Source organism: Bufo bufo, chromosome 4 (assembly GCF_905171765.1).
Source record: "Bufo bufo chromosome 4, aBufBuf1.1, whole genome shotgun sequence".
Taxonomy (NCBI): domain Eukaryota; kingdom Metazoa; phylum Chordata; class Amphibia; order Anura; family Bufonidae; genus Bufo; species Bufo bufo.
This window is the reverse complement of record NC_053392.1, coordinates 277,271,770-277,299,718: the sequence shown is the minus strand read 5'-3', so window position 1 is coordinate 277,299,718 and position 27,949 is coordinate 277,271,770. Positions and strand designations below refer to the sequence as shown.

The following is a 27,949-nucleotide window of genomic DNA, read 5'->3' as shown; positions in this document are numbered from 1 at the left end:
CCTCAAGGCCTGGGGAGCTAAAGACGAACCCCCCAACAGTGAATTGCATAGATTAGTGAAATGTGGAAGTAAATGCTTTTTGAATTTCTTAAGGTAAATGATAGGAAGACCATCCGGTCCTGGGCTTTTCCCTATGGGGATAGAGCTGAGAACTTTATCAACCTCTGAAATGGAAAAAGGTTTGAGTAGTAGCTGTCGGTCCTCATCTGAAAGAGAGGGGGAGTTAATTGAAGACAGGAATTCTTCTATGAGGTTCAGATTGGTTTTTCCAGGGGAGTCTAAGTCTGCGTTCGGTATAGGAAGATTGTAGAGATTAGAGTAAAACTTCTGGAAAGTTTTGGCTATAAGGGGAGTGGAAGTTACTCTCAAAGAGGGTTCAGGCTTAATAGATGAGATAAAGGTTTTTTCCCTCCTCTTTTTAATTAAGTGGGCCATCATTTTGTTTCCCTTGTCCCCATGCTCATATATTTTACTCTTCAAACGTAAAAGGGATTTGGCTTCTTTAAGATTGAGGAGATCCTTAACCTTGCATCTTAGAACCACCAGAGCTTCTTTATGAACTTCAGAGTGTGTTAGTTTATGTAATTTATCTTGTGTTTGTATTTGAGAAAGTAACGACATCTTGCATCTGTGTGTCGGGGAAAAACTTCTCTTTTTAAGGAAACGATCCATCTCCGACTGGGTCTGGCACTTCTGTCCTTGTTAGTCTTCACCATGTTAGGGGGGTAAAATTGCCCGTTATGCTGGAAAAGCAGCTGCGTCTGTGAGGAGCTCTGAGATCAGGCGTCCATCTCGGCTCGCTCCGCCCCCGTGAAGATAATCTTTGTGAGTGATAACCTCCCTTCTGATCTTCAGTTATGTCATGTGACCAACACGCTGACTTTCCCAATAATACAGTATCTTATGTGTGGACAGGAAGTCAGTTTCTCTATGTATTCCTATGGGAGTCTCAATGTCAGTCTCATAGGAATAAATGGAAAAGTGACTTCCTGTCCTGTGTCAGTTGGAGATCAGAGTGCTGGTCACATGACACAATTGAGGATCAGAAGGGAGGTTAAAACTCACAAATACAGTCACCAGTAAGATTACCTTCACTACAGTTTACATCATTTACCTTTCTAGTAGGTCAGAGAATAAAGATTTTTGTGAGAGTGATTCTTTAAGGACTTAAGAACATTTGCAGCATTTATGACAGACAATATAATAGTTAATGCAAGACTTCATTGACCATAAAACCATTCTTAAAAAGATACACATATTATTGCACCTTCATTATTATGGAGAAGCATGCAATTGCCTATTATTTTTTGTAAGTAAACCAGTGGTGATTAATATCAATTAATTTAATAACAAAATCAATTAAATAAATGTACTTCAAGAGAGGGAGTAGTTGTTGAGAAGACACCAAACATTAGAAGTTAAATGTTTGGGAGTGCCTAAAAGATAACTAAGCAAACTAGACTAAACCAAGCTAAAAAATAAATGTTCATTTTACCAAGACAACAGCAGCAGCAGGTCCAACAAAAGCATACAGAAGCCCTCCTTCAAGTGACAACCAGCAGCTGCAAATTGAATTAACAAAGAAAATTATATAGTATGTCATAAAACTTTATGCTTCTGTACTCAGTTTAACTGTCTATTTTGCTGTCCTATTTTCTTTGACTCCATGGATATGCATTTAAATACCAAGCCCATAACAACGATCTGAATTAAGAATTGTGCATCCTTAGTTAATCAATTAAGATTAGAACCTTCATAATAAAGTCATTTTATAGTAGGTTGGCTAAAACAGGCTATATATCCCATAGACACTAATGTACTTTAACATACTTATTCATCCATGATGCTTTAGGAACCACCTATGTACCGTACCAATGGTGACATTTTATGATCTCTGATTTAGTCAAGAGCAAGTACTGTACCCTCACTCCTCTTTTGTAATACCAGGATGGAAGATTGATTTATATGATTAATGAGCACTTCCATTGAACAGAATCTGTTACTAGCTCTCCTGAGGAAGCCATAAATAGACTAATTCTATCAAAGATCCATTATGTACTATGCTGCTGTAAAAACTGACTATAGTGTGGGCTTCATTAATCTATTACACATGTTTTGTTTAGCAAGTTAATTTCACTTTATATCCAGTCCTTATACTCTTTGGGGCAACTTGTCTTTTGTTAATGCTCTACATGCAGTATAGATGATATACATGTTTAGATGATTCTTCCAGGTACATGCTGCACTGAATGTACATTAGAAAGAATTAGGGAACTTTTTAAGAAGGGGGAATGGTGACTACGCGATCAGACTCCTAAAACTTGTTTGTAGTCTGTAACCTTAGAAACATAGGTGTGGCATTGACACAAAATTGTAAAAATCTTTTTAATCAAGACTATTCGTAACTTAACTTAATTGTTATATATTTTGAATGTATTGGTGAAAAAATTGTTTCAAACATGTACATAAAATGATAATCTAAATGCTATGCATGTGAGGCATAAGCTTCTTTACTATTCAGTGGAAATCTGAACTATAGAAAATCCATTCCAAGTTAATTTACTAATAAACTAAGAATGGTTAAAAAGATAGTAGATCTATATCAACATCTATAGAACTAAATGACATATATTACTCAATGAAACAGGTAACTTACTAGTGTGGAGTCCCATATCCCTTTGCTTTTGTAAATCCCATTGATATAGCCACAACTAATGCTGGCAACCCTGAAGGAAAAAAAAAAAGGTACTATTATTGATAAGTATTTCAAGATCATCAAAAAGTAAAACTCTATAAACCACGACATGTTAATGAAGCATAGTAGTTTACTTGTAGGTTCAACAGGAACATTTAAAAATGTTCACCAAAAACATACATTTCAAACAGTCAGCGTCACACACCTTTGTCAGTGACTCCAATTGCTTCCACAAACTACTGTATACATTAATTTTGCATACAGTTCAAAAGCGTTGACTCCACTTTCAATTCAATTGAGGCAAAGGTATGATGGCACATACTAGGGAAAAGGAACCTATTTTGCCATATATTTGGTTACTGTTGGCACCTTGGACATACAGGTCAGGAAAATTCTACATAGAGCCCAAAACTGTGAGAACCTAATCTTAAAGGAGTTATACACTCTTTCCCCAGGATAGGCGATTAATATTTATTCAGCTCTGGGACCAGAAGGGGTCTCCAGAAGAACACACCTCAGTATGGTGCAGTGGAAGAAACTGGTTACTGCAGTGCTTCTCCCATTGAAGTGACGGAGCTGTGTAGCTCAAACATCTGGGACCAGAGAAACTATGAATCAGCTGAGACCCCCCACCAATCAAACCTACCCTGAGGATTAGCCATCCATAGTAAAGGAGGGAATGACCCCTTTAATTTTGGCTTAGGAACATGCTTATTTTACAATATGAAGCTACCTGGGATACTGATTGATTACCTTCAAGTGCATATGGATTAATAGCTAAGTTTAACCATGCTCCACCTAAATGGGTTCTGCTTGGAATTTTAAAGAAGAATCTGAAATGGATAAATGCCCATTTAGATATGTCAGCTTATTTGAAGCAATCAGTGTGTGATTGGCCTATCCTTATTGCTGAATACTGGATTATTCCATGAATGATTTTGTAAATTGTTCTGCATGCATATGAATTAGGTTACAAATGCATTTTAAAAATAATCGAGCTACACAATGCATTGTATTAAATGATATATGAGCAGTACAGATGTGGTCATCTATTTGCCATAAATGAATAATTTATCGTGCGGTATATTTTTCACATGCTGTTAGATTTCAGCAGTGGATAAATTACTCAGAGGTTGCTTGGTTACAGCTCAACTTTTTTCATCACAAAGCGTAAAATGCAAACTAGACTTGCAGTAATTTGTTCCCTTCTTTTCTCTGGGTTGTGGTTTTTGTTCGTAAGGTTTGGGCAATCCATTAGATAAATGTCATCATTACGTTGCATGTGTAAATGATGTGTTTATGCGTGTTTTATTTTATGCTCCCTCTTTCTTCTTTTTCCACGGAAGAGGAAGGTAGAATGACCTTGAACTGTATTTTGTCAGAAAATCTAGGAAATGTATTTGAGCTCAGTGTGATGTAATCAATATAATCAGCAGGTCAAAATGATATTGTGGTTCCCTATTATGTGGTAAAACCCACAGTTTTCTATTTGTTTGAAAGCACAGAAGTGTGAAAAATAGAGAATCCAGGGAGGTCCTACGGTTAAAAAGAACAATTCTGCACCTGGAAACTTGCATTATACAGCAGAAAATAATTTTTTACAATATTAACCGTCTATAAGATAGAGACATATAGAAAGAGACAGACATATAGATATATAGACAGATAGATAGTAGATACATAATTAGTCAGATGATATATACATAATTAGATAGATAGCTAGATATTAGTGATGAGCGGCATAGGCAAGATTCGTTTTTGAGATTTTTCGTGAATTTTTCGCAATAAATTCACGAATTCTAGAATTTGTGATCGCCAGTCATTATTTTTGTGATTGCGCAAATCGGCACTAATGATGCGCATATTTTTTTGCGCAATACATGCAACTTCACATTTTATCAGTTCTGAGTAGATATTACTGATTGGTGTACTAAGTATTGTTCTGACATCACATCACTATGTCTGTAGCATGTATGTATGGACAGCAGAGAAACAGTAATTCCTATCACACTACCTAACACCCTGCACTGGCACCTATCAGCTACACTATATCACCATCTAACCTACACTGACTATCTCTCACTAACTATCTGTATTATATATACAGTGGGATGCGAAAGTTTGGGCAACCTTGTTAATCGTCATGATTTTCCTGTATAAATCGTTGGTTGTTACGATAAAAAATGTCAGTTAAATATATTTCATATAGGAGACACACACAGTGATATTTGAGAAGTGAAATGAAGTTTATTGGATTTACAGAAAGTGTGCCATAATTGTTTAAACAAAATTAGGCAGGTGCATAAATTTGGGCACCACAAAAAAGAAATGAAATCATTATTTAGTAGATCCTCCTTTTGCAGAAATTACAGCCTCTAAACGCTTCCTGTAGGTTCCAATGAGAGTCTGGATTCTGGTTGAAGGTATTTTGGACCATTCCTCTTTACAAAACATCTGTAGTTCATTCAAGTTTGATGGCTTCCGAGCATGGACAGCTCTCTTTAAGTCACACCACAGATTTTCAATTATATTCAGGTCTGGGGACTGAGATGGCCATTCCAGAACGTTGTACTTGTTCCTCTGCATAAATGCCTTAGTGGATTTTGAGCAGTGTTTAGGGTCGTTGTCTTGTTGAAAGATCCAGCCCCGGCGCAGCTTCAGCTTTGTCACTGATTCCTGGACATTGGTCTCCAGAATCTGCTGATACTGAGTGGAATCCATGCGTCCCTTAACTTTGACAAGATTCCCAGTCCCTGCACTGGCCACACAGCCCCACAGCATGATGGAACCACCACCATATTTTACTGTAGGTAGCAGGTGATTTTCTTGGAATGCTGTGTTCTTTTTCCTCCATGCATAACGCCCCTTGTTATGGCCAAATAACTAAATTTTAGATTCATCAGTCCACAGGACCTTATTCCAAAATGAAGCTGGCTTGTCCAAATGTGCTTTAGCCCACCTCAAGCGGCACTTTTTGTGCTGTGGGCGGAGAAAAGGCTTCCTCTGCATCACTCTCGCATACAGCATCTCCTTGTGTAAAGTGCGCCGAATGATTGAACGATGCACAGTGACTTCATCTGCAACAAGATGATGTTGTAGGTCTTTGGTGCTGGTCTGTGGGTTGACTCTGACTGTTCTCACCATTCGTCGCTTCTGTCTATCCGAGATTTTTCTTGGTCTGCCACTTCGAGCCTTAACTTGAACTGAGCCTGTGGTCTTCCATTTCCTCAATATGTTCCTAACTGTGGAAACAAACAGCTGAAATCTCTGAGACAGCTTTCTGTATCCTTCCCCTAAACCATGATGGTGAACAATCTTTGTCTTCAGGTCATTTGAGAGTTGTTTTGAGACCCCCATGTTGCTACTCTTCAGAGAAAATTAAAAGAGGAGGGAAACTTACAATTGACCCCCTTAAATACTCTCTCATAATTGGATTCACCTGTGTATGTAGGTCAAGGGTCACTGAGCTTACCAAGCCAATTTGAGTTCCAATAATTAGTTCTAAAGGTTTTTGAATCAATAAAATGACAACAGTGCCCAAATTTATGCACCTGCCTAATTTTGTTTAAACAATTATAGCACACTTTCTGTAAATCCAATAAACTTCATTTCACTTCTCAAATATCACTGTGTGTGTCTCCTATATGATATATTTAACTGACATTTTTTATCGTAACAACCAACGAACAGGAAAATCATGACGATTAACAAGGTTGCCCAAACTTTCGCATCCCACTGTATACATATATATATATATATATATATATATATATATGAGCTAACTAACTATCTAATGTAATTGGATAAGGAATAGGATCCAGATGAAAGCACAGAGCACAGCAATGACACTGTGTCTCTCTCTCAGAACTGCAAAAAAAATTGCAGAAAATGGCTGCTGGGGAGTTTCTTATATAGTAAGGGGTAGGCAACTTTCCTATTGGTTGCTAGGGATGTTGCTAAACTCTGACAAAGATATTGCAGACTTCTCATTGGCCCACAACCAAGGAGGGAGGTTACTGATGAAAAAATAACCTAGAATATTCGCGATTACGAATATATAGCACTATATTCTACATCTTCGCAAATTCTCAAAGTGCCGATATTCGAGATAAAAAATTGCGATTAGAATATTCGAGATCAACACTACTAGATATGAGATAGATAGATAATATATAGAGAAATAGATAAGAGATATATGGACAATAGATGGATTGATAAAATATTACTACTCATGTACACTTGCCACAATAAAATACAGCACCATATTCAAATGTCTTTCCAATGTGTACTGTACATGACTATTCTTAAGAAAATTAGTAATTCTTTAGTTTTCAATCTCTTAAAAAACATACCCCAACCGAGGCACAGAAACCGTTTTCTTATAACTCTTGTTCTAATTTTCCCAGTGACGGCCATATAGGACTGCCAGGCTTCTGTCAAAACCCAGCAGAAGGACGCTAGGAAGAAGAAGTGTAGGAAGGCTGTGGTCATGGTGCAAATACCCTGAGAAAAAGAAGCAAAATATTTGGTTGATTATTTTAGGCAAATAAAAAAGGATGTAAGGGGTCATTTACCAAACTGGTATAAGGTAGAACTGGTTTAGTTGCCCAGAGCAACCAATCAGAATCCACCTTTCAAAGGAGCTGTCAAAAATGAAAGGTGGAACAACTTAGATGGACAACTAAGCCAGTACTACTTTACACCAGTTTGATAAATGACGCCTGTAATGTTTTACATGTACAGACTTGAAAATGAAAGATTAACTATACAAAAGAAAACACTTTTTAGTCTTCTGTTATCCCAAAGTCTATTAGATACACCACAAGAGAGATCATACAAGTAGACTGGTTCCTCATCCAGCGGTGATAATACAGCTGTAAATTTATAGACCTAAATAGAACTGAAAATGTGTTGTATATATCATACTTAGGCAGTGGAGCCATCTAGGTCTAAATAAGAAGTGATCCCAAGCTTCATGACAGAATTTTTTTAAATACTTTTTGTTTTGATAAAGTACTTAAAAAGGGGTTGTGTCACTTCAGCAAGTGGCATTTATCATGTAGAGAAAGGTACTTAGTAATGTATTATCTATATTTCTTTTTTGCTGCCTGTACTCATTTTTCTATCATATACATTTCTTGTTTCCATGGTTACGACCACCCTGCAATCCATCAGCGGTGGCCGTGCTTGCACAATATAGGAAAAAGTGAAGACATCTCTGGTGACCGGACCCATGGGAGCTCACATAGTGCATTTTTCTATGGTGTGCAAACACTACCATTACTGATAGATTGCAGGGTGGTCACAACCATGGTAATGAGCATGAGTGTATAATGTGATGGAAACGAGTGTACAATGTGATGGAATCATGAATCAAGCCAGCAAAGGAGGCAATATGAAAAACAACAACACATTAGTAAGTGGCTTGTATTAACTGCATACATATTACAACATGTATTTTGAGCCATAGGTGTGGAATCAGAAAATTGTTTCCCAGATCCTCGATGGAGCCATAATTTACTAGTATACATGAACCCTAAAGGCTTGAAATGAATTCCATATTATGGATCCATATTATAGAGACAGAAATCTAAAAATCTGTGGGACAATAATCTATGCCACTAATGTTTTCTTCTCATGGATTCATATAGAATTTGTGAGAACAAAACTGTGGTATGCTCCTCTCCTATACATGCCTTACAGAGGGATTTTCCCCTAAAATTAGTACTTCTAGGGAAGAATATTGCACGTAAGAGGAGATTTACCAAAACTGAGGGAAAGGAAAACTGATTTAGTAGCACATAGCAAACAATCTGAGTCTTTGATTTTCCAAAGGAACGCTGAAAAATGAAAGATGGAATCTGATTGTTTGCTACACCAGTTTTCCTTTAGACCAGTTTGATAAATTTTCCCCATAGTGCCTATGGTTTTATGATCATTAGGACACTTCTCTGCATGGTTTGCTTTGTGCATGGTTCCATAGTCATTGTGGTAATAGCTAGCATTATTTCCTTCCCAATTTAAAATGTAGTTGTCAGCTTCTGACAACATTCATTTTACTGGGTTCAAAAATTTTCACCCAGCCAAGTGTCAGCTAGGAATTTATCTAGTGTCTGAAGCAAAGTGGAAATTGAATATACTGTACAGTTAACAAAGGTATTTTTGTACTGGTTTTAACAATTTTTTTTTTTTTAATTAACTGTTTTCAACAAAAGTATTTTTTGTACTGTAATGCCATTTCTATGATTTTCTTTGGTCCCCCTATTAGAAATCTGTGATAATTGTATTCATAAATAGTTCTAGTAAGTATGCAATTTTTGATTCAAAATGTTAGAAGACAAGATTTAGTGTTGAACCGGTCTCCTAATACACTGGGGCATTATTATGTCTTACTAAGTAGGTTTACATACAGTCTCGTGTAAATGCATAGACAAGACACATCCATAGGGCATCTATAGCCACAATAAAAGGCTAGATCTGACATGAATGTGTGACTGTGCTGAGTAATAAAGTAACATGATTCAGTAAATAGGTAAGGCATATAAATATCCATGATGTTGTAGAAGAGCTAGTATCAAGTGCTGAATTCAGAATAGCAAGTGTTATCACCATGAGAGACTTGATAATTAGTCTTTAAAAACTATGACTAAAGCAGCCTAGGCTTGATGATGCTGGCACGTTTCTACTTTTCCTGATTCCATTATACATTTCTCTATTCTTATATATCAAATCAAAATTCCTGAATTGAAAACAACTTTGTGCCTTTTAGGGTGCATTCACACGTCAGTATTTTTACCTTTCCAGATAAACGTTCCTGTTTTTTGCGGATCCGAAAATCTGGATGACATGAGGATGCTTTTAGCATGTCATCCGCATTTTTGACGGATCCATTGACTAGAATTGGATGACGGAATGCAAAATCGGACAAATAGTAGGACAGGGTATATTTTTTTCCAGGATCCGAATAACGGAACCCACGGAACGGAACGGAATCACGGAATCGGAGAGCACCATGAGTGCTGTTCGGTTATTTGCGGATTCCAATGAAAATGAATGGATCCGCATAACGTTCCGTTTTTAATCGGAACGGATGCGGAACACCAAAACGGACGTGTGAATGGACCCTTATGCTGGTTTTCTTTACAATTACTTTTGGTAGATGTTAAGTCAAATATCTATATTTTCATATTGCATAAATAATTATTATTGTGGTAGGGTATGTTCATTCTTTTAAGTAAAGCAGATGTTGAGGGACAGGGTCTAAATGCAATAAGTATCCAGAATATACAAAGTTATGCTTTACCTTTAGACATTTACTAACATCTTGTTCAGACATCTAAGAAGATGTCATCCATTGGGTCAGTGTGTTGGGACTCCTACCAACTGATGATTTCAGTAGGACTCTATTGTGCATGTTATCTCTATGATTATCAAGTAAAAAAATAGTTCTGGGCACAGATATTTGTGGATGGCATTAGGGATGAGCGAATCGACTTCGGATAATACATCTGAAGTCGATTCGCATAAAACTTTGTTTTAATACTGTACGGATCGAGCGCTCCGTACAGTATTAGAATGTATTGGCTCAGATGAGCCGAAGTTATTACTTTGTGAAGTCTTGTGAGACTTTGCGTAATAACTTCATAAAATAATTTATACTGTAAAAAAAAAAGTGGTACCTTAGAACCGAACCCGAGTTCTGGAAATGGTTTTTCACAGTACAAAATTAATTTATGAAGTTATTACGCAAAGTCTCGTGAGACTTTGCGAAGTAATAACTTCGGCTCATCGGAGCCAATACATTCTAATACTGCTCGGTCCGTACAGTATTGAAACAAAGTTTTATGCAAATTGACTTTAGATGTTTCATCCGAAGTTGATTCGCTCATCCCTAGATGGCATCTACTAATATGTCTCATTGACATAACAGAAAGAGGTTCAAATATGTCCAAAATAAACCATTATTAATGTAGATATGGAAATTCATTTGGAAAATAATATGCTAGCAGATAATTGCACATTGGGTAAATCGGTAGATAAAAACTTTCCTTCAAGCCTCCATTGGTGTGTATTACTGAAGTAAGGAAACAAGATGCAAGCATAGATTTTCCTTAAAAGTTTAGCATTTTTTCATCCGATATATTCTGCAGAACAACAGAGCAGTGTGAGAGTAATGGTCAATGCTAACCTTATATATCTATGATTTATGTATACATATACAGTACAGACCAAAAGTTTGGACACACCTTCTCATTCAAAGAGTTTTCTTTATTTTCATGACTATGAAGGCATCAAAACTATGAATTAACACATGTGGAATTATATACATAACAAACAAGTGTGAAACAACTGAAAATGTCATATTCTAGGTTCTTCAAAGTAGCCACCTTTTGCTTTGATTACTGATTTGCACACTCTTGGCATTCTCTTGATGAGCTTCAAGAGGTAGTCCCCTGAAATGGTCTTCCAACAGTCTTGAAGGAGTTCCCAGAGATGCTTAGCACTTGTTGGCCCTTTTGCCTTCACTCTGCGGTCCAGCTCACCCCAAACCATCTCCATTGGGTTCAGGTCCGGTGACTGTGGAGGCCAGGTCATCTGGCACAGCACCCCATCACTCTCCTTCATGGTCAAATAGCCCTTACTTTCAAAGTTTTCCCAATTTTCCGGCTGACTGACTGACCTTCATTTCTTAAAGTAATGATGGCCACTCGTTTTTCTTTACTTAGCTGCTTTTTTCTTGCCATAATACAAATTCTAACAGTCTATTCAGTAGGACAATCAGCTGTGTATCCACCTGACTTCTCCTCAACGCAACTGATGGTCCCAACCCCATTTATAAGGCAAGAAATCCCACTTATTAAACCTGACAGGGCACACCTGTGAAGTGAAAACCATTTCAGGGGACTACCTCTTGAAGCTCATCAAGAGAATGCCAAGAGTGTGCAAAGCAGTAATCAAAGCAAAAGGTGGCTACTTTGAAGAACCTAGAATATGACATATTTTCAGTTGTTTCACACTTGTTTGTTATGTATATAATTCCACATGTGTTAATTCGTAGTTTTGATGCCTTCAGTGTGAATCTACAATTTTCATAGTCATGAAAATAAAGAAAACTCTTTGAATGAGAAGGTGTGTCTAAACTTTTGGTCTGTACTGTATATCAGTATAGCCGAACCCTAATTTTGTCTATTTGTATTCTGTATGAACTTTATCACCTATTCCACTGTTCCATAACAACTTGGCCTTAGAACACATTCTGAAAGCCATCTGTAATTGTGCTGTGACACGGATATTTGTAAGGAAAAGGGAGTATTTCACTCAACTCGAAACACAATGAAGTTTGCGAAAGATGCAGTGTGAGCAGATATGTATCAATGTTCTCAGAGATTCTAGGAAATGTTTGTTGATTTTCCACATATAATAGATCTAGTTGGTCAGTATTCGTGTCCAAATTGGGTCCAGTTTCAGACAATTGAACTATCACGTGCCAATATGCTATCACGTGTAATTATGTAAATCTGCCATGTCTAATGTTAAGTATTGTAACCGCCTTGAAACTCCCAGTTACTCCCATTATTCTAAGGTATATTAATAAAGATATTTGGGAGAGATCTTTACGATCTCCTTAGATAAAGACACAGACAATGCTTGCTGTGTTATCAGCCGATTGAATTAATTACTTTCTACCTAAAAATTGCCATCAAACCAAATCTCCTTTGATGGCAAATGTTGGTGGATAGGCTGCCCCCATATACACTATATTTCTGGCCAATCCTACAGACATTTATCTATTGTGTATTCCCAGCTTAGGACTGATACCCTGATTCAAACTTGCACAACATATATTGTACATTAGATTGCCCGAGACTCTGAGAACTCTTTAGAATAATGAAAGATTCCATAGTATTCTAGAATCTAAACATAACTAAGAAGATGTGTCAATGGAAAATGCAGTAGTTGTCCAATGCAATCAATAAAGCTGCTATTTTAACTTTTCAAAGGGCCTCTGAGAATTGAAAGGTGGGATCTGATTGGCTGTCATGGATAACCACTCTACTTTTCATTGTATCAGTTTGATACACATTTGGGGAGATTTATCAAAACCGGTGCAAAGGAAAGCTGACTTAGTTGCACATAGCAACCAATCAGATTGATCCTTTAATTTTCCAAAGGAGTTCTAAAAAAATGAAAGGTGGCATCTGATTGGTTGCTATGGCAACTAAGCCAGGATTCCTTTGCACTAGTTTTGATAAATATCCCCAATTCTATTTACAATATTAGACTGTTCCGATAATTAACATTTCCTGAAAAATCTACATTTTCGCAAGCTAGAATAACATCTACAAAATGTCAACCTATAATTGTAATGCTGCAGAATGTTACCTTTTTAATTGGAAATTACTCATTTATGAATTATGAAGAGTTAATTAAAACAGAATAGAGTCCCATCTCTCTTTGAGTAAGGGCTCATGCACGTGTGCATCCCGTGGCCATATTGCGGCGTGCATAAAGCTATGTGAATGTCTATAAATATGATATTGTAATTTTTTAAATGTTGATCTATTTATCAGTTATTTGGATTTGTGCATTAGCCCTGCCTGCATCCTACTTCACATTGTTGTGCTATGGATTGTTTTCAAGAGCAGTTACTGGGAGCAAGCTGAATATTTTAGACATCTTTAGCCATGACTAACATTTACAGCTTCCCACAACCATCAGGAAATCATTATCAGCGACACTGATTGGGAAGGTAAATGATGTCACAGATGGAAGATTCTAAGAAAAGCTAGTGACTATGTTTGTTTCTATGAGTCACAATTCAGATATTACAAAACCTAAAGTATAAAGTGTAACCAACATTGTACTGAACTAAAGTTACCACATTGCATTTATTGTATAATAAATCTGAGAAACATGATGCATTATCCTGACACTGGCTTGAAATAATAAAAGTACATTTACTAAAGACACACTCATTCACTATGAATAAAGTAGTGCTGTGATCAGCCACAATGTCTCATCATCTTAACCGCTTCATTACTGGACAATTTTCCGTTTTTGCGTTTTCATTTTTTACTCCCTGACTTTCTGAGGCCATAAAAGTTTTATTTTTCCATTCACACACGATAGCTGCATGATGGCTTGTTTTTACCTGGATAAGGCTAGATGCACACGACCGTATGTGTTTTTTTGCAGTCCGCAAAAAAAAAAAAAAAAACGGATTCCACCACAGTTTTATTGGTTTAGTCTTTACGGTGTTACCTATCCAGTAAAACTGGCCCTTCACCTTCCTTGTCTGAGTCAGTATGATTACAGTGATTATCATCGGCTCCGACTCCCATCGGCTGACTTTGGCTCCCACTCCACTCTGGGGTTTAAGTGGTCTCTAATTTCTCTGAAAGAATCATTACTCACCTTACCATTTCCTTACCACTCTCTGCTGGTCTCCATTTCCTTGTTCTTGGCTTGACACAAACAAGAAGTGGCTTGGATTGTGATTGTCTGAGTGGGAAGTCCAAGCCATGTCCTGTGTGTTGTCAAGGTAGACTCTATAGGGGAGATTTATCAAAACTGATATAAAGTAAAACTGGCTTAGTTGCCCATAGCCACCAATCAGATTCCACCTTTCATTTTTCCGAGCTCTTTTGGTAGAATCTGATTGGTTGCTATGGGCAACTAAGCCAGTTTTCCTTTACACCAGTTTTGATAAATCTCCCCCTATGTGAGTAATGATAATTTTTAAACTAATTCCAACTATTTAAATAGAATAATGCCCCTGTTAAACCCCCTTGAAAGAGGAAAAATATAGAAGGTAACAAACAACGTATATGTTTGGATAGATTATGACTTGAATATAGTTCTATTGGGGGTTATGTTTATATTATAATAGAGATGAACAAATTTGTTGAAATTTATTTTAGGTCTGATTTCCCAAATAATTTGATCTGGATTTAAATCAAATATATGTCAACTGGCATATAACACTCACTGGGAAGAAAGAGTGAGATCTTCACCAGACCTCGGGGCTTCTGGGCTGGTATTACTTCTATTAGAGGGACCACCTAGTACAAATGAGGTATATTGTAGGCTAGGCAACACTTCTTTTGGTTTCTGGGGAAAATATATGCAAATTAGCATGTCCAACATCTGGTTGGCTTAATGCTAGCCCCAGAATCCTTGGACCCCTCTGCATCACTTTTGGTTTACACGTATGACAACACTTCTAGTTAAATGCTGCCCATAGATGGGAGCCACTGCAGACACTTTCAGACATGCGCACAGACATACTGGGAACACTTCAATTATACTGGATTGCTTATCCCACTAGGATGTTTTCTTCTTATCTCTAGGTACTCATTTTGTTGAAAATAAGGTAATTTTTGACCTAACAAGGCCAGTCTCATTATGACCATGTTATGTTTTGTACTATGTATTCAATGAGCTCTATGCTGCATAACAGTGTCATGTTGTTACCCTTTGACCTCTGACCCAGGATATGGATCCCTCTATGATGATGTCATATCGTGCATACATACTTGTATATGATCTGTAGCTAGGTAAGTTTGAGAAAGACTGTTTCTAGTCAAAATGTTGCACGTTGGTGAAATAAAATTTCTAATTGCTATTTCAATAGGAGTCCTGTCACTACTAACATTTGGAACCTGTAAATTCAGTGTAGGTCAGTTGGACTGAGCCCACCTGGTGACATACACCAACTGGGCTCTGAATTTGGGTGCTGCCAATCTTGATATTGCATGGCTGTGTGCTTGATTTTATGCTCCTTTTGGAATTGGTGTAGCTACAGCAGCTGATCTCAATAATTTGGAGGAATGTCCATATATTGTACGTTTGGCCATATAGGATTTAATGACAGGAGTTAACGATGAAGATATCTTTATCAATATGTGTTGGGTCATGGGCATCATTTAGAACACAACAATTCATATGCAACTATAAATCATCCTCAAACAGGTATTGCATTTTAAAAGCCAGACAGATACAACCCACTGTGGATCATGTGCCTGGCAAACTGTAGAATAACTGTGCCACTTCCAAAGAAGATGTTGCTACTGCACAGCCAAAGGTGATTAATCATGTACTATGTGAAGCAATGTAACCAGTGCATTTTTACAAAGAATTTTAAAGGTCAAGATTGAAAAAGAAATATGCAAAATTAAAAATATACTGAAATGCCTTTAATGCCGAAGAAATACTGTCCTTGGTATAACATGTGATTACAGTCAGATTATTCATTAACCTCTATGCATTACTATAGTACTTTTTATCTGTTGGCCAAGTATTATGTTCATTTTCCATACCAGATCTTGCAAAAATAAGATATCATGATGAATATTTCTGTATGTTGAAAACCAAAAGGGAATTACAGATAATTCCTATCATTTGCATATCAGTATTTAGAGCAAAAATTACTTAATAGGGGCTTCAAGTTTTCTCCTTTCAGCAGCTCTTTAACAGTTCAGCCATTTTTTTTGGTCTTACATAGTCCATATATGCTTCAGTTCAGTTTTTTTGCATAGAGGCAAGGCACGGGGTACATTCTAAGAACATGAAAATTGTACTACTACAGATATGTAGAGAAAGAATGTACAGTACTAGAAAAAACTTTTTAGGGAGTACTTAATATTAAGAAACAAAAGAACACATGATACTAAGACAACGACCATACACAACCAAATACAGGAAAAAGTTGTATCTGAATTTGTGCTAAATTTGTTTAACAAATGATGACATTTTTCTTCTTACTCAAAAAAATGAATCAGGAGAGAAATGTGAGAGTAGTCAAGCTTTAAACATATGGGGTCATTTATCAAACTGATGGAAAGTAGAACTGGCTTAGTTGCCCATAGCAACCAATCAGATACCACCTTTTATTTTTGACAGCTCCTTTTGAAAATATCTATCTATTTTCCCATTCCTTTCTTATATCAGTGTAGCAGACTCCTGTCTTGAAAAAAATGGCTAAGCCCACCAATTAGTTCTCATTAATGGTTCCTATGGCTAACAGAAGGGAATAAACAAAGTGTCAGTCGTGTGACCCTCTGCGGGCATCTTAACAGTGTCTGTGCAGCTCTTGCATTCTATTCCCTGTCTCCAATGAATGGTTTAATGGATAACCTTATTAACCACCTCCGGACCGCCTAACGCAGGATCGCGTTCCGGAGGTGGCAGCGCTGCGCACAGTCACGCATATACGCGTCATCTCGCGATGGCCGAGATTTCCTGTGAACGCGCGCACACAGGCGCGCGCGCTCACAGGAACGGAAGGTAAGAGAGTTGATCTCCAGCCTGCCAGCGGCGATCGTTCGCTGGCAGGCTGGAGATGTGTTTTTTTTAACCCCTAACAGGTATATTAGACGCTGTTTTGATAACAGCGTCTAATATACCTGCTACCTGGTCCTCTGGTGGTCCCCTTTGTTTGGATCGACCACCAGAGGACACAGGTAGCTCAGTAAAGTAGCACCAAGCACCACTACACTACACTACACCCCCCCCCCCGTCACTTATTAACCCCTTATTAGCCCCTGATCACCCCTGATCACCCCATATAGACTCCCTGATCACCCCCCTGTCATTGATCACCCCCCTGTAAAGCTCCATTCAGATGTCCGCATGATTTTTACGGATCCACTGATAGATGGATCGGATCCGCAAAACGCATCCGGACGTCTGAATGAAGCCTTACAGGGGCGTGATCAATGACTGTGGTGATCACCCCATATAGACTCCCTGATCACCCCCCTGTCATTGATCACCCCCCTGTAAAGCTCCATTCAGATGTCCGCATGATTTTTACGGATGCACTGATAGATGGATCCGATCCGCAAAACGCATCCGGACGTCTGAATGAAGCCTTACAGGGGCATGATCAATGACTGTGGTGATCACCCCATATAGACTCCCTGATCACCCCCCTGTAAAGCGCCATTCAGATGTCCGCATGATTTTTACAGATGCACTGATAGATGGATCCGATCCGCAAAACGCATCCGGACGTCTGAATGAAGCCTTACAGGGGCATGATCAATGACTGTGGTGATCACCCCCCTGTCATTGATCAACCCCCTGTAAAGCTCCATTCAGATGTCCGCATGATTTTTACGGATGCACTGATAGATGGATCGGATCCGCAAAACGCATCCGGACGTCTGAATGAAGCCTTACAGGGGCGTGATCAATGACTGTGGTGATCACCCCATATAGACTCCCTGATCACCCCCCTGTCATTGATTACCCCCCTGTAAAGCTCCATTCAGATGTCCGCATGATTTTTACGGATGCACTGATAGATGGATCGGATCCGCAAAACGCATACGGACGTCTGAATGAAGCCTTACAGGGGCGTGATCAATGACTGTGGTGATCACCCCATATAGACTCCCTGATCACCCCCCTGTCATTGATTACCCCCCTGTCATTGATTACCCCCCTGTAAAGCTCCATTCAGACGTCCGCATGATTTTTACGGATGCACTGATAGATGGATCGGATCCGCAAAACGCATACGGACGTCTGAATGAAGCCTTACACGGGCGTGATCAATGACTGTGGTTATCACCCCATATAGACTCCCTGATCACCCCCCTGTCATTGATCACCCCCCTGTCATTGATCACCCCCCTGTCATTGATCACCCCCCTGTCATTGATCACCCCCCTGTCATTGATCACCCCCTTGTCATTGATCACCCCTCTGTAAGGCTCCATTCAGACATTTTTTTGGCCCAAGTTAGCGGAATTTTTTTATTTTTTTTCTTACAAAGTCTCATATTCCACTAACTTGTGTCAAAAAATAAAATCTCACATGAACTCACCATACCCCTCACGGAAACCAAATGCGTAAAATTTTTTAGACATTTATATTCCAGACTTCTTCTCACGCTTTAGGGCCCCTAGAATGCCAGGGCAGTATAAATACCCCACATGTGACCCCATTTCGGAAAGAAGACACCCCCAGGTATTCCGTGAGGGGCATATTGAGTCCATGAAAGATTGAAATTTTTGTCCCAAGTTAGCGGAACGGGAGACTTTGTGAGAAAAAAATTAAAAATATCAATTTCCGCTAACTTGTGCCAAAAAAAAAAAATTTCTATGTACTCGCCATGCCCCTCATTGAATACCTTGGGGTGTCTTCTTTCCAAAATGGGGTCACATGTGGGGTATTTATACTGCCCTGGCATTCTAGGGGCCCCAAAGCGTGAGAAGAAGTCTGGTATCCAAATGTCTAAAAATGCCCTCCTAAAAGGAATTTGGGCCCCTTTGCGCATCTAGGCTGCAAAAAAGTGTCACACATCTGGTATCGCCGTACTCAGGAGAAGGTGGGGAATGTGTTTTGGGGTGTCATTTTACATATACCCATGCTGGGTGAGAGAAATATCTTGGTCAAATGCCAACTTTGTATAAAAAAATGGGAAAAGTTGTCTTTTGCCAAGATATTTCTCTCACCCAGCAAGGGTATATGTAAAATGACACCCCAAAACACATTCCCCAACTTCTCCTGAATACGGCGATACCAGATGTGTGACACTTTTTTGCAGCCTAGGTGGGCAAAGGGGCCCATATTCCAAAGAGCACCTTTAGGATTTCACAGGTCATTTACCTACTTACCACACATTAGGGCCCCTGGAAAATGCCAGGGCAGTATAACTACCCCACAAGTGACCCCATTTTGGAAAGAAGACACCCCAAGGTATTCCGTGAGGGGCATGGCGAGTTCCTAGAATTTTTTATTTTTTGTCACAAGTTAGTGGAAAATGCTGATTTTTTTTTTTTTTTTTTTCATACAAAGTCTCATATTCCACTAACTTGTGACAAAAAATAAAAACTTCCATGAACTCACTATGCCCATCAGCGAATACCTTGGGGTCTCTTCTTTCCAAAATGGGGTCACTTGTGGGGTAGTTATACTGCCCTGGCATTCTAGGGGCCCAAATGTGTGGTAAGGAGTTTGAAATCAAATTCTGTAAAAAATGACCTGTGAAATCCGAAAGGTGCTCTTTGGAATATGGGCCCCTTTGCCCACCTAGGCTGCAAAAAAGTGTCACACATCTGGTATCTCCGTACTCAGGAGAAGGTGGGGAATGTGTTTTGGGGTGTCATTTTACATATACCCATGCTGGGTGAGAGAAATATCTTGGCAAAAGACAACTTTTCCCATTTTTTTATACAAAGTTGGCATTTGACCAAGATATTTATCTCACCCAGCATGGGTATATGTAAAATGACACCCCAAAACACATTCCCCACCTTCTCCTGAGTACGGAGATACCAGATGTGTGACACTTTTTTGCAGCCTAGGTGGGCAAAGGGGCCCATATTCCAAAGAGCACCTTTCGGATTTCACAGGTCATTTTTTACAGAATTTGATTTCAAACTCCTTACCACACATTTGGGCCCCTAAAATGCCAGGGCAGTATAACTACCCCACAAGTGACCCCATTTTGGAAAGAAGAGACCCCAAGGTATTTCGTGATGGGCATAGTGAGTTCATAGAAGTTTTTATTTTTTGTCACAAGTTAGTGGAATATGAGACTTTGTAAGAAAAAAAAATAAAAAAATAAAAATCATAATTTTCCGCTAACTTGTGACAAAAAATAAAAAGTTCTATGAACTCACTATGCCCATCAGCGAATACCTTAGGGTGTGTACTTTCCGAAATGGGGTCATTTGTGGGGTGTTTGTACTGTCTGGCCATTGTAGAACCTCAGGAAACATGACAGGTGCTCAGAAAGTCAGAGCTGCTTCAAAAAGCGGAAATTCACATTTTTGTACCATAGTTTGTAAACGCTATAACTTTTACCCAAACCATTTTTTTTTTTTACCCAAACATTTTTTTTTTATCAAAGACATGTAGAACTATAAATTTAGAGCAAAATTTCTATATGGATCTCGTTTTTTTTGCAAAATTTTACAACTGAAAGTGAAAAATGTCATTTTTTTGCAAAAAAAATCGTTAAATTTCGATTAATAACAAAAAAAGTAAAAATGTCAGCAGCAATGAAATACCACCAAATGAAAGCTCTATTAGTGAGAAGAAAAGGAGGTAAAATTCATTTGGGTGGTAAGTTGCATGACCGAGCAATAAACGGTGAAAGTAGTGTAGGTCAGAAGTGTAAAAAGTGGCCTGGTCTTTCAGGGTGTTTAAGCACTGGGGGCTGAGGTGGTTAACAGCAAGACAGAAACGGACAGATAGCTGCAGGTACCGTAAATGCACACACAGTGAAGCTGTTGCAATAACCATGATAATAGTTATCATGGCATCATTATTTCTATTCGACTAGACCATGGATGTGATATTTCCCTGATACTTAGTAGAATGGTACTGCTTGTGTAACCGATGCCATGTTTAGTTATTTTCAGTTGGCCCATGGAAGTATTACAAAGTACTAATCCATGAGCTATACTATTCTACTGTGCAGACAGGATACCGTGCTGGTAACAGAATGTTATGCGAGAAGAATTTTAAACACATTTATATTAAAAATTAAGAGGCGTGCATCTTACAATAAATGAATTTCATTTCCCACTAAGCACCATAATGTCATAAATGCATGAATTTAGTGGATGGCAAAAATGGAAATAATGTCAATTGTGCAATTTTTATCAAAATATTGTAAGTAGAATACATTTTTTTCTCCCAATCACTAGCCATGTCCTAAACCAATTTACATAAAAAATTGCATACATAATTTATAAATTTGGTGTATGCTATTTATTCCATTTTTGCTCAGTCTTCAATATGTTTCGGGTTCATTTTTCCTGTTAAATCTCCATCATTTTGTATGGGCAACTGCTATCACCAACATGCCTCTAATTATGTACTTTTTTTTTTAAAGTATTAAGCTACTTGATTACTGATTTGATTATTTTTTTCCCCACATAAGTTACCTAAAAAGAAGTCTATATTCCTTCACAACCGTCAGAGGCTCTCCTTGTATTGCTGTGCAGAGTCCGCCTGGGAGGGATGCTATGCCGGCCAGAGAAGCCTCTGCTGCTGGATCTGTCAGTATCATTGGAAAGCAAGCCAATCAGGGCTCAGTCTCTGTGTCCAATCATAGACCTAGTCTGTTTATTCAAATCAGCAGCTCTCAATCATCAGTGCCTGGTATTTAGTTTGTCTGGGCTCTATACTTTGTGAATACTATTGATTTCTCTGGGTTTAACCCGTGGCTTGTTTTTGGATTATCCTCTGTTTCTGATTCGGCTCTCATCGACTCTCCTGGCATCAACTCTCTCGCTTGTTCCTGGATATGTTTGCTGCAATCACTGTGTTTGTCTCTCCAAGTATTCTGACCTTCCATAATGACACTTCTTAGGCCTCATGCACAGGGCCGTTGGACGGCCGTGACCGTATTGCAGCCCGCAAAGAGCGGGTCGGCAATCCACGGCTGCCGGCTGTGTGCACCACGCATCACGGATGCGGAACCATTCACTTGAATGGGTCCGCAATTCCGGGGATGCAGAACGGAGTCACGGAACGGAACACCGGATACACTACAGAGTGCTTCTCTGGTGTTTCTTTCCGTTGTTCCGCACCGCAAATAAATATGACTTTTTTTGCGGTGCGGATAGACCACGGACCCATTCAAGTTGAACGGGTCTGGCCCGCTGCACGGATGTTGCCCGTGCATTGCCGTGTGCATGCGGCCTTAGTGTGCTGCTACTAGTGTGCCTGCACGAGTAATCTGTTATCTGGATCTGCAGACGTATCCTGGGTCTTTAACAGCCAAGGGCGGTGGGGAACACCTAAGTGTAGTCTTAGGCCCCTTGCAGACGAACGTCTCGGATTAGGTCCTGATGCGTTGGGGGTGCATTCTGGAAAAATCGCGTGATTCTGCAAGCAAGTTCAGTGAGTTTTGAATGCGATTGCGTTCCGTTGTTCAGTTTTTTCAGCGCCAGTGCAATGCGTTTTAATGCGTTTTGCATGCGCGTGATAAAAATCGGAATGCTTACTAACATGTCTTAGCAACCATCCTAGCTTGCGGCTGCAATGCATTTTTCACGCAGCCTCATTCACTTCTATGGGGCCAGCGTTGCGTGAAAAACGCATAATATAGAACATGCTGCGATTTTCACACAGCGCACAAGTGATGCGTGAAAAACAACGCTCATGTAAACAGCCCCATTGAAGTGAATGGGTCAGGATTCAGTGTGGGTGCAATGCGTTCACGTCAGGCATTGCACCCGCATGGAATACTCGCTCGTGTGAAAGGGGCCTTAGTTTTATACCAACCGGACAGGTTTCAGAAGGCTGGTAGGCTTTGGGCATGCTAGCAGGGGTCTGGATGGTGACTGCAGGTTCCTTACAACATCCTAACAAATAAAAGTGGAACTCATAAGCAGAAGCCTCACTATTTCAATGGCAACAGCACAATAATAGACTTATTTCCCAAAAAACTACATTCCGAGAAATAGGCAACTTGTCACTTAAATCTGACCTGTTTTACTGCTATATAAAGTCCCCTCTGCCAGTGTGTGAGTTATTAAACCCGAGCTTTAAGGTTTATATTAGAGCCAATCTTAATCTCATCTTATTCTCTGTAAATTGTAAGCAAAGCTTGTTGGTAGTTCATACTCTACAAAACTGTGCATTCTCAAAAATCCCTTTGTTGTGCCATGTCTCTGAAGTTGTACCAAGCCTTGAATTTTAAATACATCTGAAATACTTATATTCGGACATCTGTTTTTACAATATAATTATATGTAGAAAATGTTTAAGATAATGATATATACAAAATAATACTATTATCTAATGTTGCAATAACATAAGCTCTATAAATGTTATCACAAGTAAAGATCTCATAATTGTACCTCAAGTTCTACATTTTCAGTGGAAAATATTAAGAAAGCAAATCATAATGCAACCGTGGTGATGGACCATGCGATTGGAACATGTGATCTGACGTCACCACAGGTCCTTTAGTCAGCAGCGCATGATTAAAGAAGTAAGAAGAGACCGGCAGCTACGCGATCAAGAGGAGAAGGTGAGTTAATTATTTTTTATTTTTTAACCCTCAATTGACCACCTACTAAGCATTCTGTATTAAAGAATGCTATTATTTTCCCTTATAACCATGTTATAAGGGGAAATAATACAATGAATACACTGTCACCTAGCAACCATGCGTGAAAATTGCACCGCATCCGCACTTGATTGCGGATGCTTGCGATTTTCACTCAGCCCCATTCACTTCTATGGGTCCTGCGTTGCGTGAAAAACGCACAATATAGAGCATGCTGCGATTTTCACGCAACGCATAAGTGATGCGTGAAAATCATTGCTCATATGCACAGCCCTATAGAAGTGAATGGGTGCGGATTCAGTGCGGTGCAATGCGTTCACCTCACGCATTGCACCCGCGCGGAAATCTCGCCCGTGTGAACTCAGCCTTAATCGCATTGCGATTACAACTTAGATCTGAGTTCCTAATGGTTGTATTGCTAGAATTTACGAATATAACGAATATAAGTAGGGTGTCTGGGGTCCACAGCACAGCTGTGTGACCCTAGACCGCCCAGGGGTGCTGCCGCTTGCCCCCCCTCCCTCCCCACAACTTTTTTGGGGCACAGGCCAAATATGGGGTGTTTATGGAAACAGCAGAGTCAGGGCAATAAAGATACAGTCTTGTTTGGCTGTTAACCCTTGCTTTGTTAGTGGGAAAAAATGGGTTAAAATGGAAAATTTGGCAAAAAAATGAAATTCTCAAATTTCATCCCCATTTGCCAATAACTCTTGTGCAACACCTGAAGGGTTAACAAAGTTTGTAAAATCAGTTTTGAATACCTTGAGGGGTGTAGTTTCTTAGATGGGGTCACTTTTATGGAGTTTCTACTCTATGGGTGCATCAGGAGGGCTTCAAATGGGACATGGTGTAAATAAACCAGTCCAGCAAAAGCCTTCCAAAAACCATATGGCGCACCTTTCCCTCTACGCCCTACTGTGTGCCCGTATAGTAGTTTACGGCCACATATGGGATGTTTCTGCAAACTACAGAATCGGGGCAATAAATATTGAGTTTTGTTTGGCTGTTAACCCTTGCTTTGTTACTGGAAAAAATAGAAAATGGAAAATTTGCCAAAAAATCTAAATTCTGAAATTTTATCTCCATTTGCCATTAACTCTTGTGGAACACCTAAAGGGTTAACGACGTTTGGAAAATCTGTTTTGAATAGCTTGAGGGGTGTAGTTTCTAGAATGGTGGTTTCTATTATATAAGCCTCACAAAGTGACTTCAGACCTGAACTGGTCCCTAAAAATTGGGTTTTTGAAAATTTTGGAAAAATTTCAAGATTTGCTTCCAAACTTCTAAACCTTGTAACATCCCCCAAAATATAAAATATCATTCCCAAAATGATCCAAACATGAAGTAGACAATGGGGAATGTAAAGTAATAACTATTTTTGTAGGTTTTACTATGTATTATAGAAGTAGAGAAATTGAAACTTCGAAATTAGCAATTTTTTACAAATCTTTGGTAAATTTGGTATTTTTTTATAAAAAATTTTTATTTATTTTTTTACTTCATTTTACCAGTGTCATGAAGTACAATATGTGTCAAACCGTTTTAAAGTTATCACCACTTAAAGTGACACTGGTCAGATTTGCAAAAAATGGCCTGGTCCTTAAGGCGAAATAAGGCTGTGTCCTTAAGGAGTTAAGCAAAGGTGACACCCCAATAATGGTAGAACAAGACAGGTTATTCACCCCAATTTCAGAATCAAGGCCTGATTGAATTGTTTATCTATATAATAATAGCAAAGACAGGTGCACTCTGCGGACTTACTAAACCCTCAAACTGATGTTAAAATTGACAGATTAGCCAACATATCCTACTATGTAGGACATATCTGAGTCCTAGCACCGCGCCAAGGTTTCTCAAGTAGCTCGGGTGAGTTGTCTGTGAGTCGGACCTCACGCTCCTGTAATTCGCCCACTGGCCCCTGGTATTGCCCATACGGCTCAGGTAGGTGAGTGTTAGGACCCGAGCTACTTGAGCGCAGTGCTCGGGATCAGACATGTCCTCCATAGTAGGATAAGTTGGCTAATCTCTCAATTTTAACATCAGTTTGAGGGTTTAGTAAGTCCGCAGACTGCACCTGTCTTTGCTATTATTATATTGTTATATTGGTTATCACATCCACATAATTGCTATCTTGTGTAGGATGTTTATTGTGGTACTTGTGGTCCGCTGCAGGCATCCTCCACTGTATGTACCATTAGCAACGGGCCACAAATGCAGGATTTGCTCCACTGTATATACATGCACAACTGCATATGGGTTTGAGCACTTCCTGCCTGTTTAACACCACATCATTTTTTTTCAGTTTGTTTGTACATAGAAAATTCTTTATCTATTAAACAAGGTGGACACCCCAATAAGAGTTAAATGAGAAACTAATGTGAACTTTGGCAAGGCAGCCGAACTCAATTTTTGATGCCTTGGCTCATCTCTAATTATAATCATCCAGGTACAGAATTGTTTAGTAAAGAATAAGGACAGGGGGGGGGGAATGAAAAATGAATTACCAGGGCTATAAGTTTTGCTTACCATATATTCTGCCTGACAGGGACATATGAATGCCTGAACACCTAACTGCCATCCCCAAAGTTAGCAGCTCAGGGGGGCATGTTCTTCCTGATAGAGCTTCCATAAATTTTTGGGAATGAATACATATCTTTCAATTAATACATTGCTCAGAGACATTGGAAGCAAAGAAGTTAAAATCCATTGAGGAAGGAACATTTTGTAATTGGAATATATTACAAAGTGCTTCAGTGCATCAAGATTTTTATCTGTACTTTCTAATGCCTTCTCAGCATATGAATGTTATCAGATCACCTCCAGAAAAAGCAGGAAGACTCGCTTAAAATGTCAGTTGCCTGAAAAACAAAGCAGGCTTAGCTTGCGCTGTCAGCAGGTTGCATGATCCTTTCACCTGTGAGAATGAGTGAATTGAAGTGCCTTGACAAAAAAAATAGACTAGCATTCATAATTGGGCACAAATTCCTTAAAGTGGCACTGTACTTTGAACAAACTTTTGATATGTTGTAGGGACATATCAAAAGTTTAGATCAGTGGGCTCTGAGCACAGACCCTCACTTATCTCTAGAATGAGGGGAGAGAAGAGTGCTCATATTGCGCCCTCTCTCCTTGCTGCATGAGACGGGAGCAAGACAGGCCCATAGACTTTCGACTGAGCCCTTCTCTCTTCCTGTAAGGCAATGTGGCGAGACTATATGCGGGTGCTCCTCTCACCTCCTTCTAGAGATCAGTGGGGGTCAGCACTCCCAATGATCTAAACGTTTGATATGTCCAGTGCCACTTTAACAGTATTTCGGGGCTGCTAATAGTGATTAGTTCAAGATTAACAAAGCTAGATTATCAAAATAATGGAGAAGTGATTCGCCTTTATATAATCTTTTAGTCTGTTACCATTATTGCTGCATTGTCTTATGCCTATTTTTAGTTTACCTTGCTTCTTTTGTGGGACATTGTATGAAGCAGACTATTTAACAAACATACATGTATAAATGGAGCATTAGAGGTACTTTTCCAGCCTGCACAAAGCCTCCACAATACTTTTATAGCTCTACTCAGAAGTCATGATAAAGCCATGCAGACTACCGAGGCAGGGCCTTTATACCAGGATCAGATTGGTGATACCTAACCAACTCATGCTAATTCATGCAGACCGAGTTCTTGGTTTTATCCTTCACCCATGGGTACGCATGCAGCCCAGGAATGCCATTCTGTGTAGCCCTATGTCTATGTGTAGCTGTTTACATGTTACAGAAGAAGACGAGTGGCAAGCTCAGTAGCAGGAGTGGGCAAATACTAACGGTGTAGCCATCTCTGAGTCCCTTAATTCCTGTTGGGCCATCTAGACATGCAGCTTCTTTTACTCTAGTTTATAGGAGTTCTGATATGCTAGACTTACCACAAACCCTTAATCTTCCATGGAAAGAACCACAGACAGGATAGTGTCCTCCTCTAGGGAGTGCTGACTGGGGAGAAGGGGTCACCCATTCCCTTAATAAACGGGAGTCCTGGAAGTGGAAATTGCAGTTTTGATATGCCATACAGTAAATACGTCAAATGGTGGTACCCTTTTAAGTTTTTTTTTGCAGCCTTTGAGAGTTGTTCAGTATGATAATATATGATATGATATGGTATAATTAGAAAACAAAGTATATTTCAGAACATTTCTTTCATTTAATTCACTACAAACACATTTC

General features: G+C 39.0%; 1 protein-coding gene across 4 annotated transcripts in view; it reads right to left on the bottom strand.

Moving 5' to 3' along the window:
• ADGRB3 (adhesion G protein-coupled receptor B3) overlaps window positions 1-27,949 on the bottom strand; it is a 1,057,188-nt gene that overhangs the window by 96,807 nt on the left and 932,432 nt on the right. For all 4 annotated transcript variants that reach the window (XM_040428625.1, XM_040428624.1, XM_040428627.1 and 1 more), the window contains 3 exons: window positions 7,048-7,198; window positions 2,657-2,726; window positions 1,496-1,562 (listed from right to left, as the gene is read on the bottom strand). In XM_040428625.1, coding sequence (XP_040284559.1) covers window positions 1,496-1,562; window positions 2,657-2,726; window positions 7,048-7,198 — 288 coding nt within the window. The remainder of the gene's footprint in view (window positions 1-1,495; window positions 1,563-2,656; window positions 2,727-7,047; window positions 7,199-27,949) is intronic.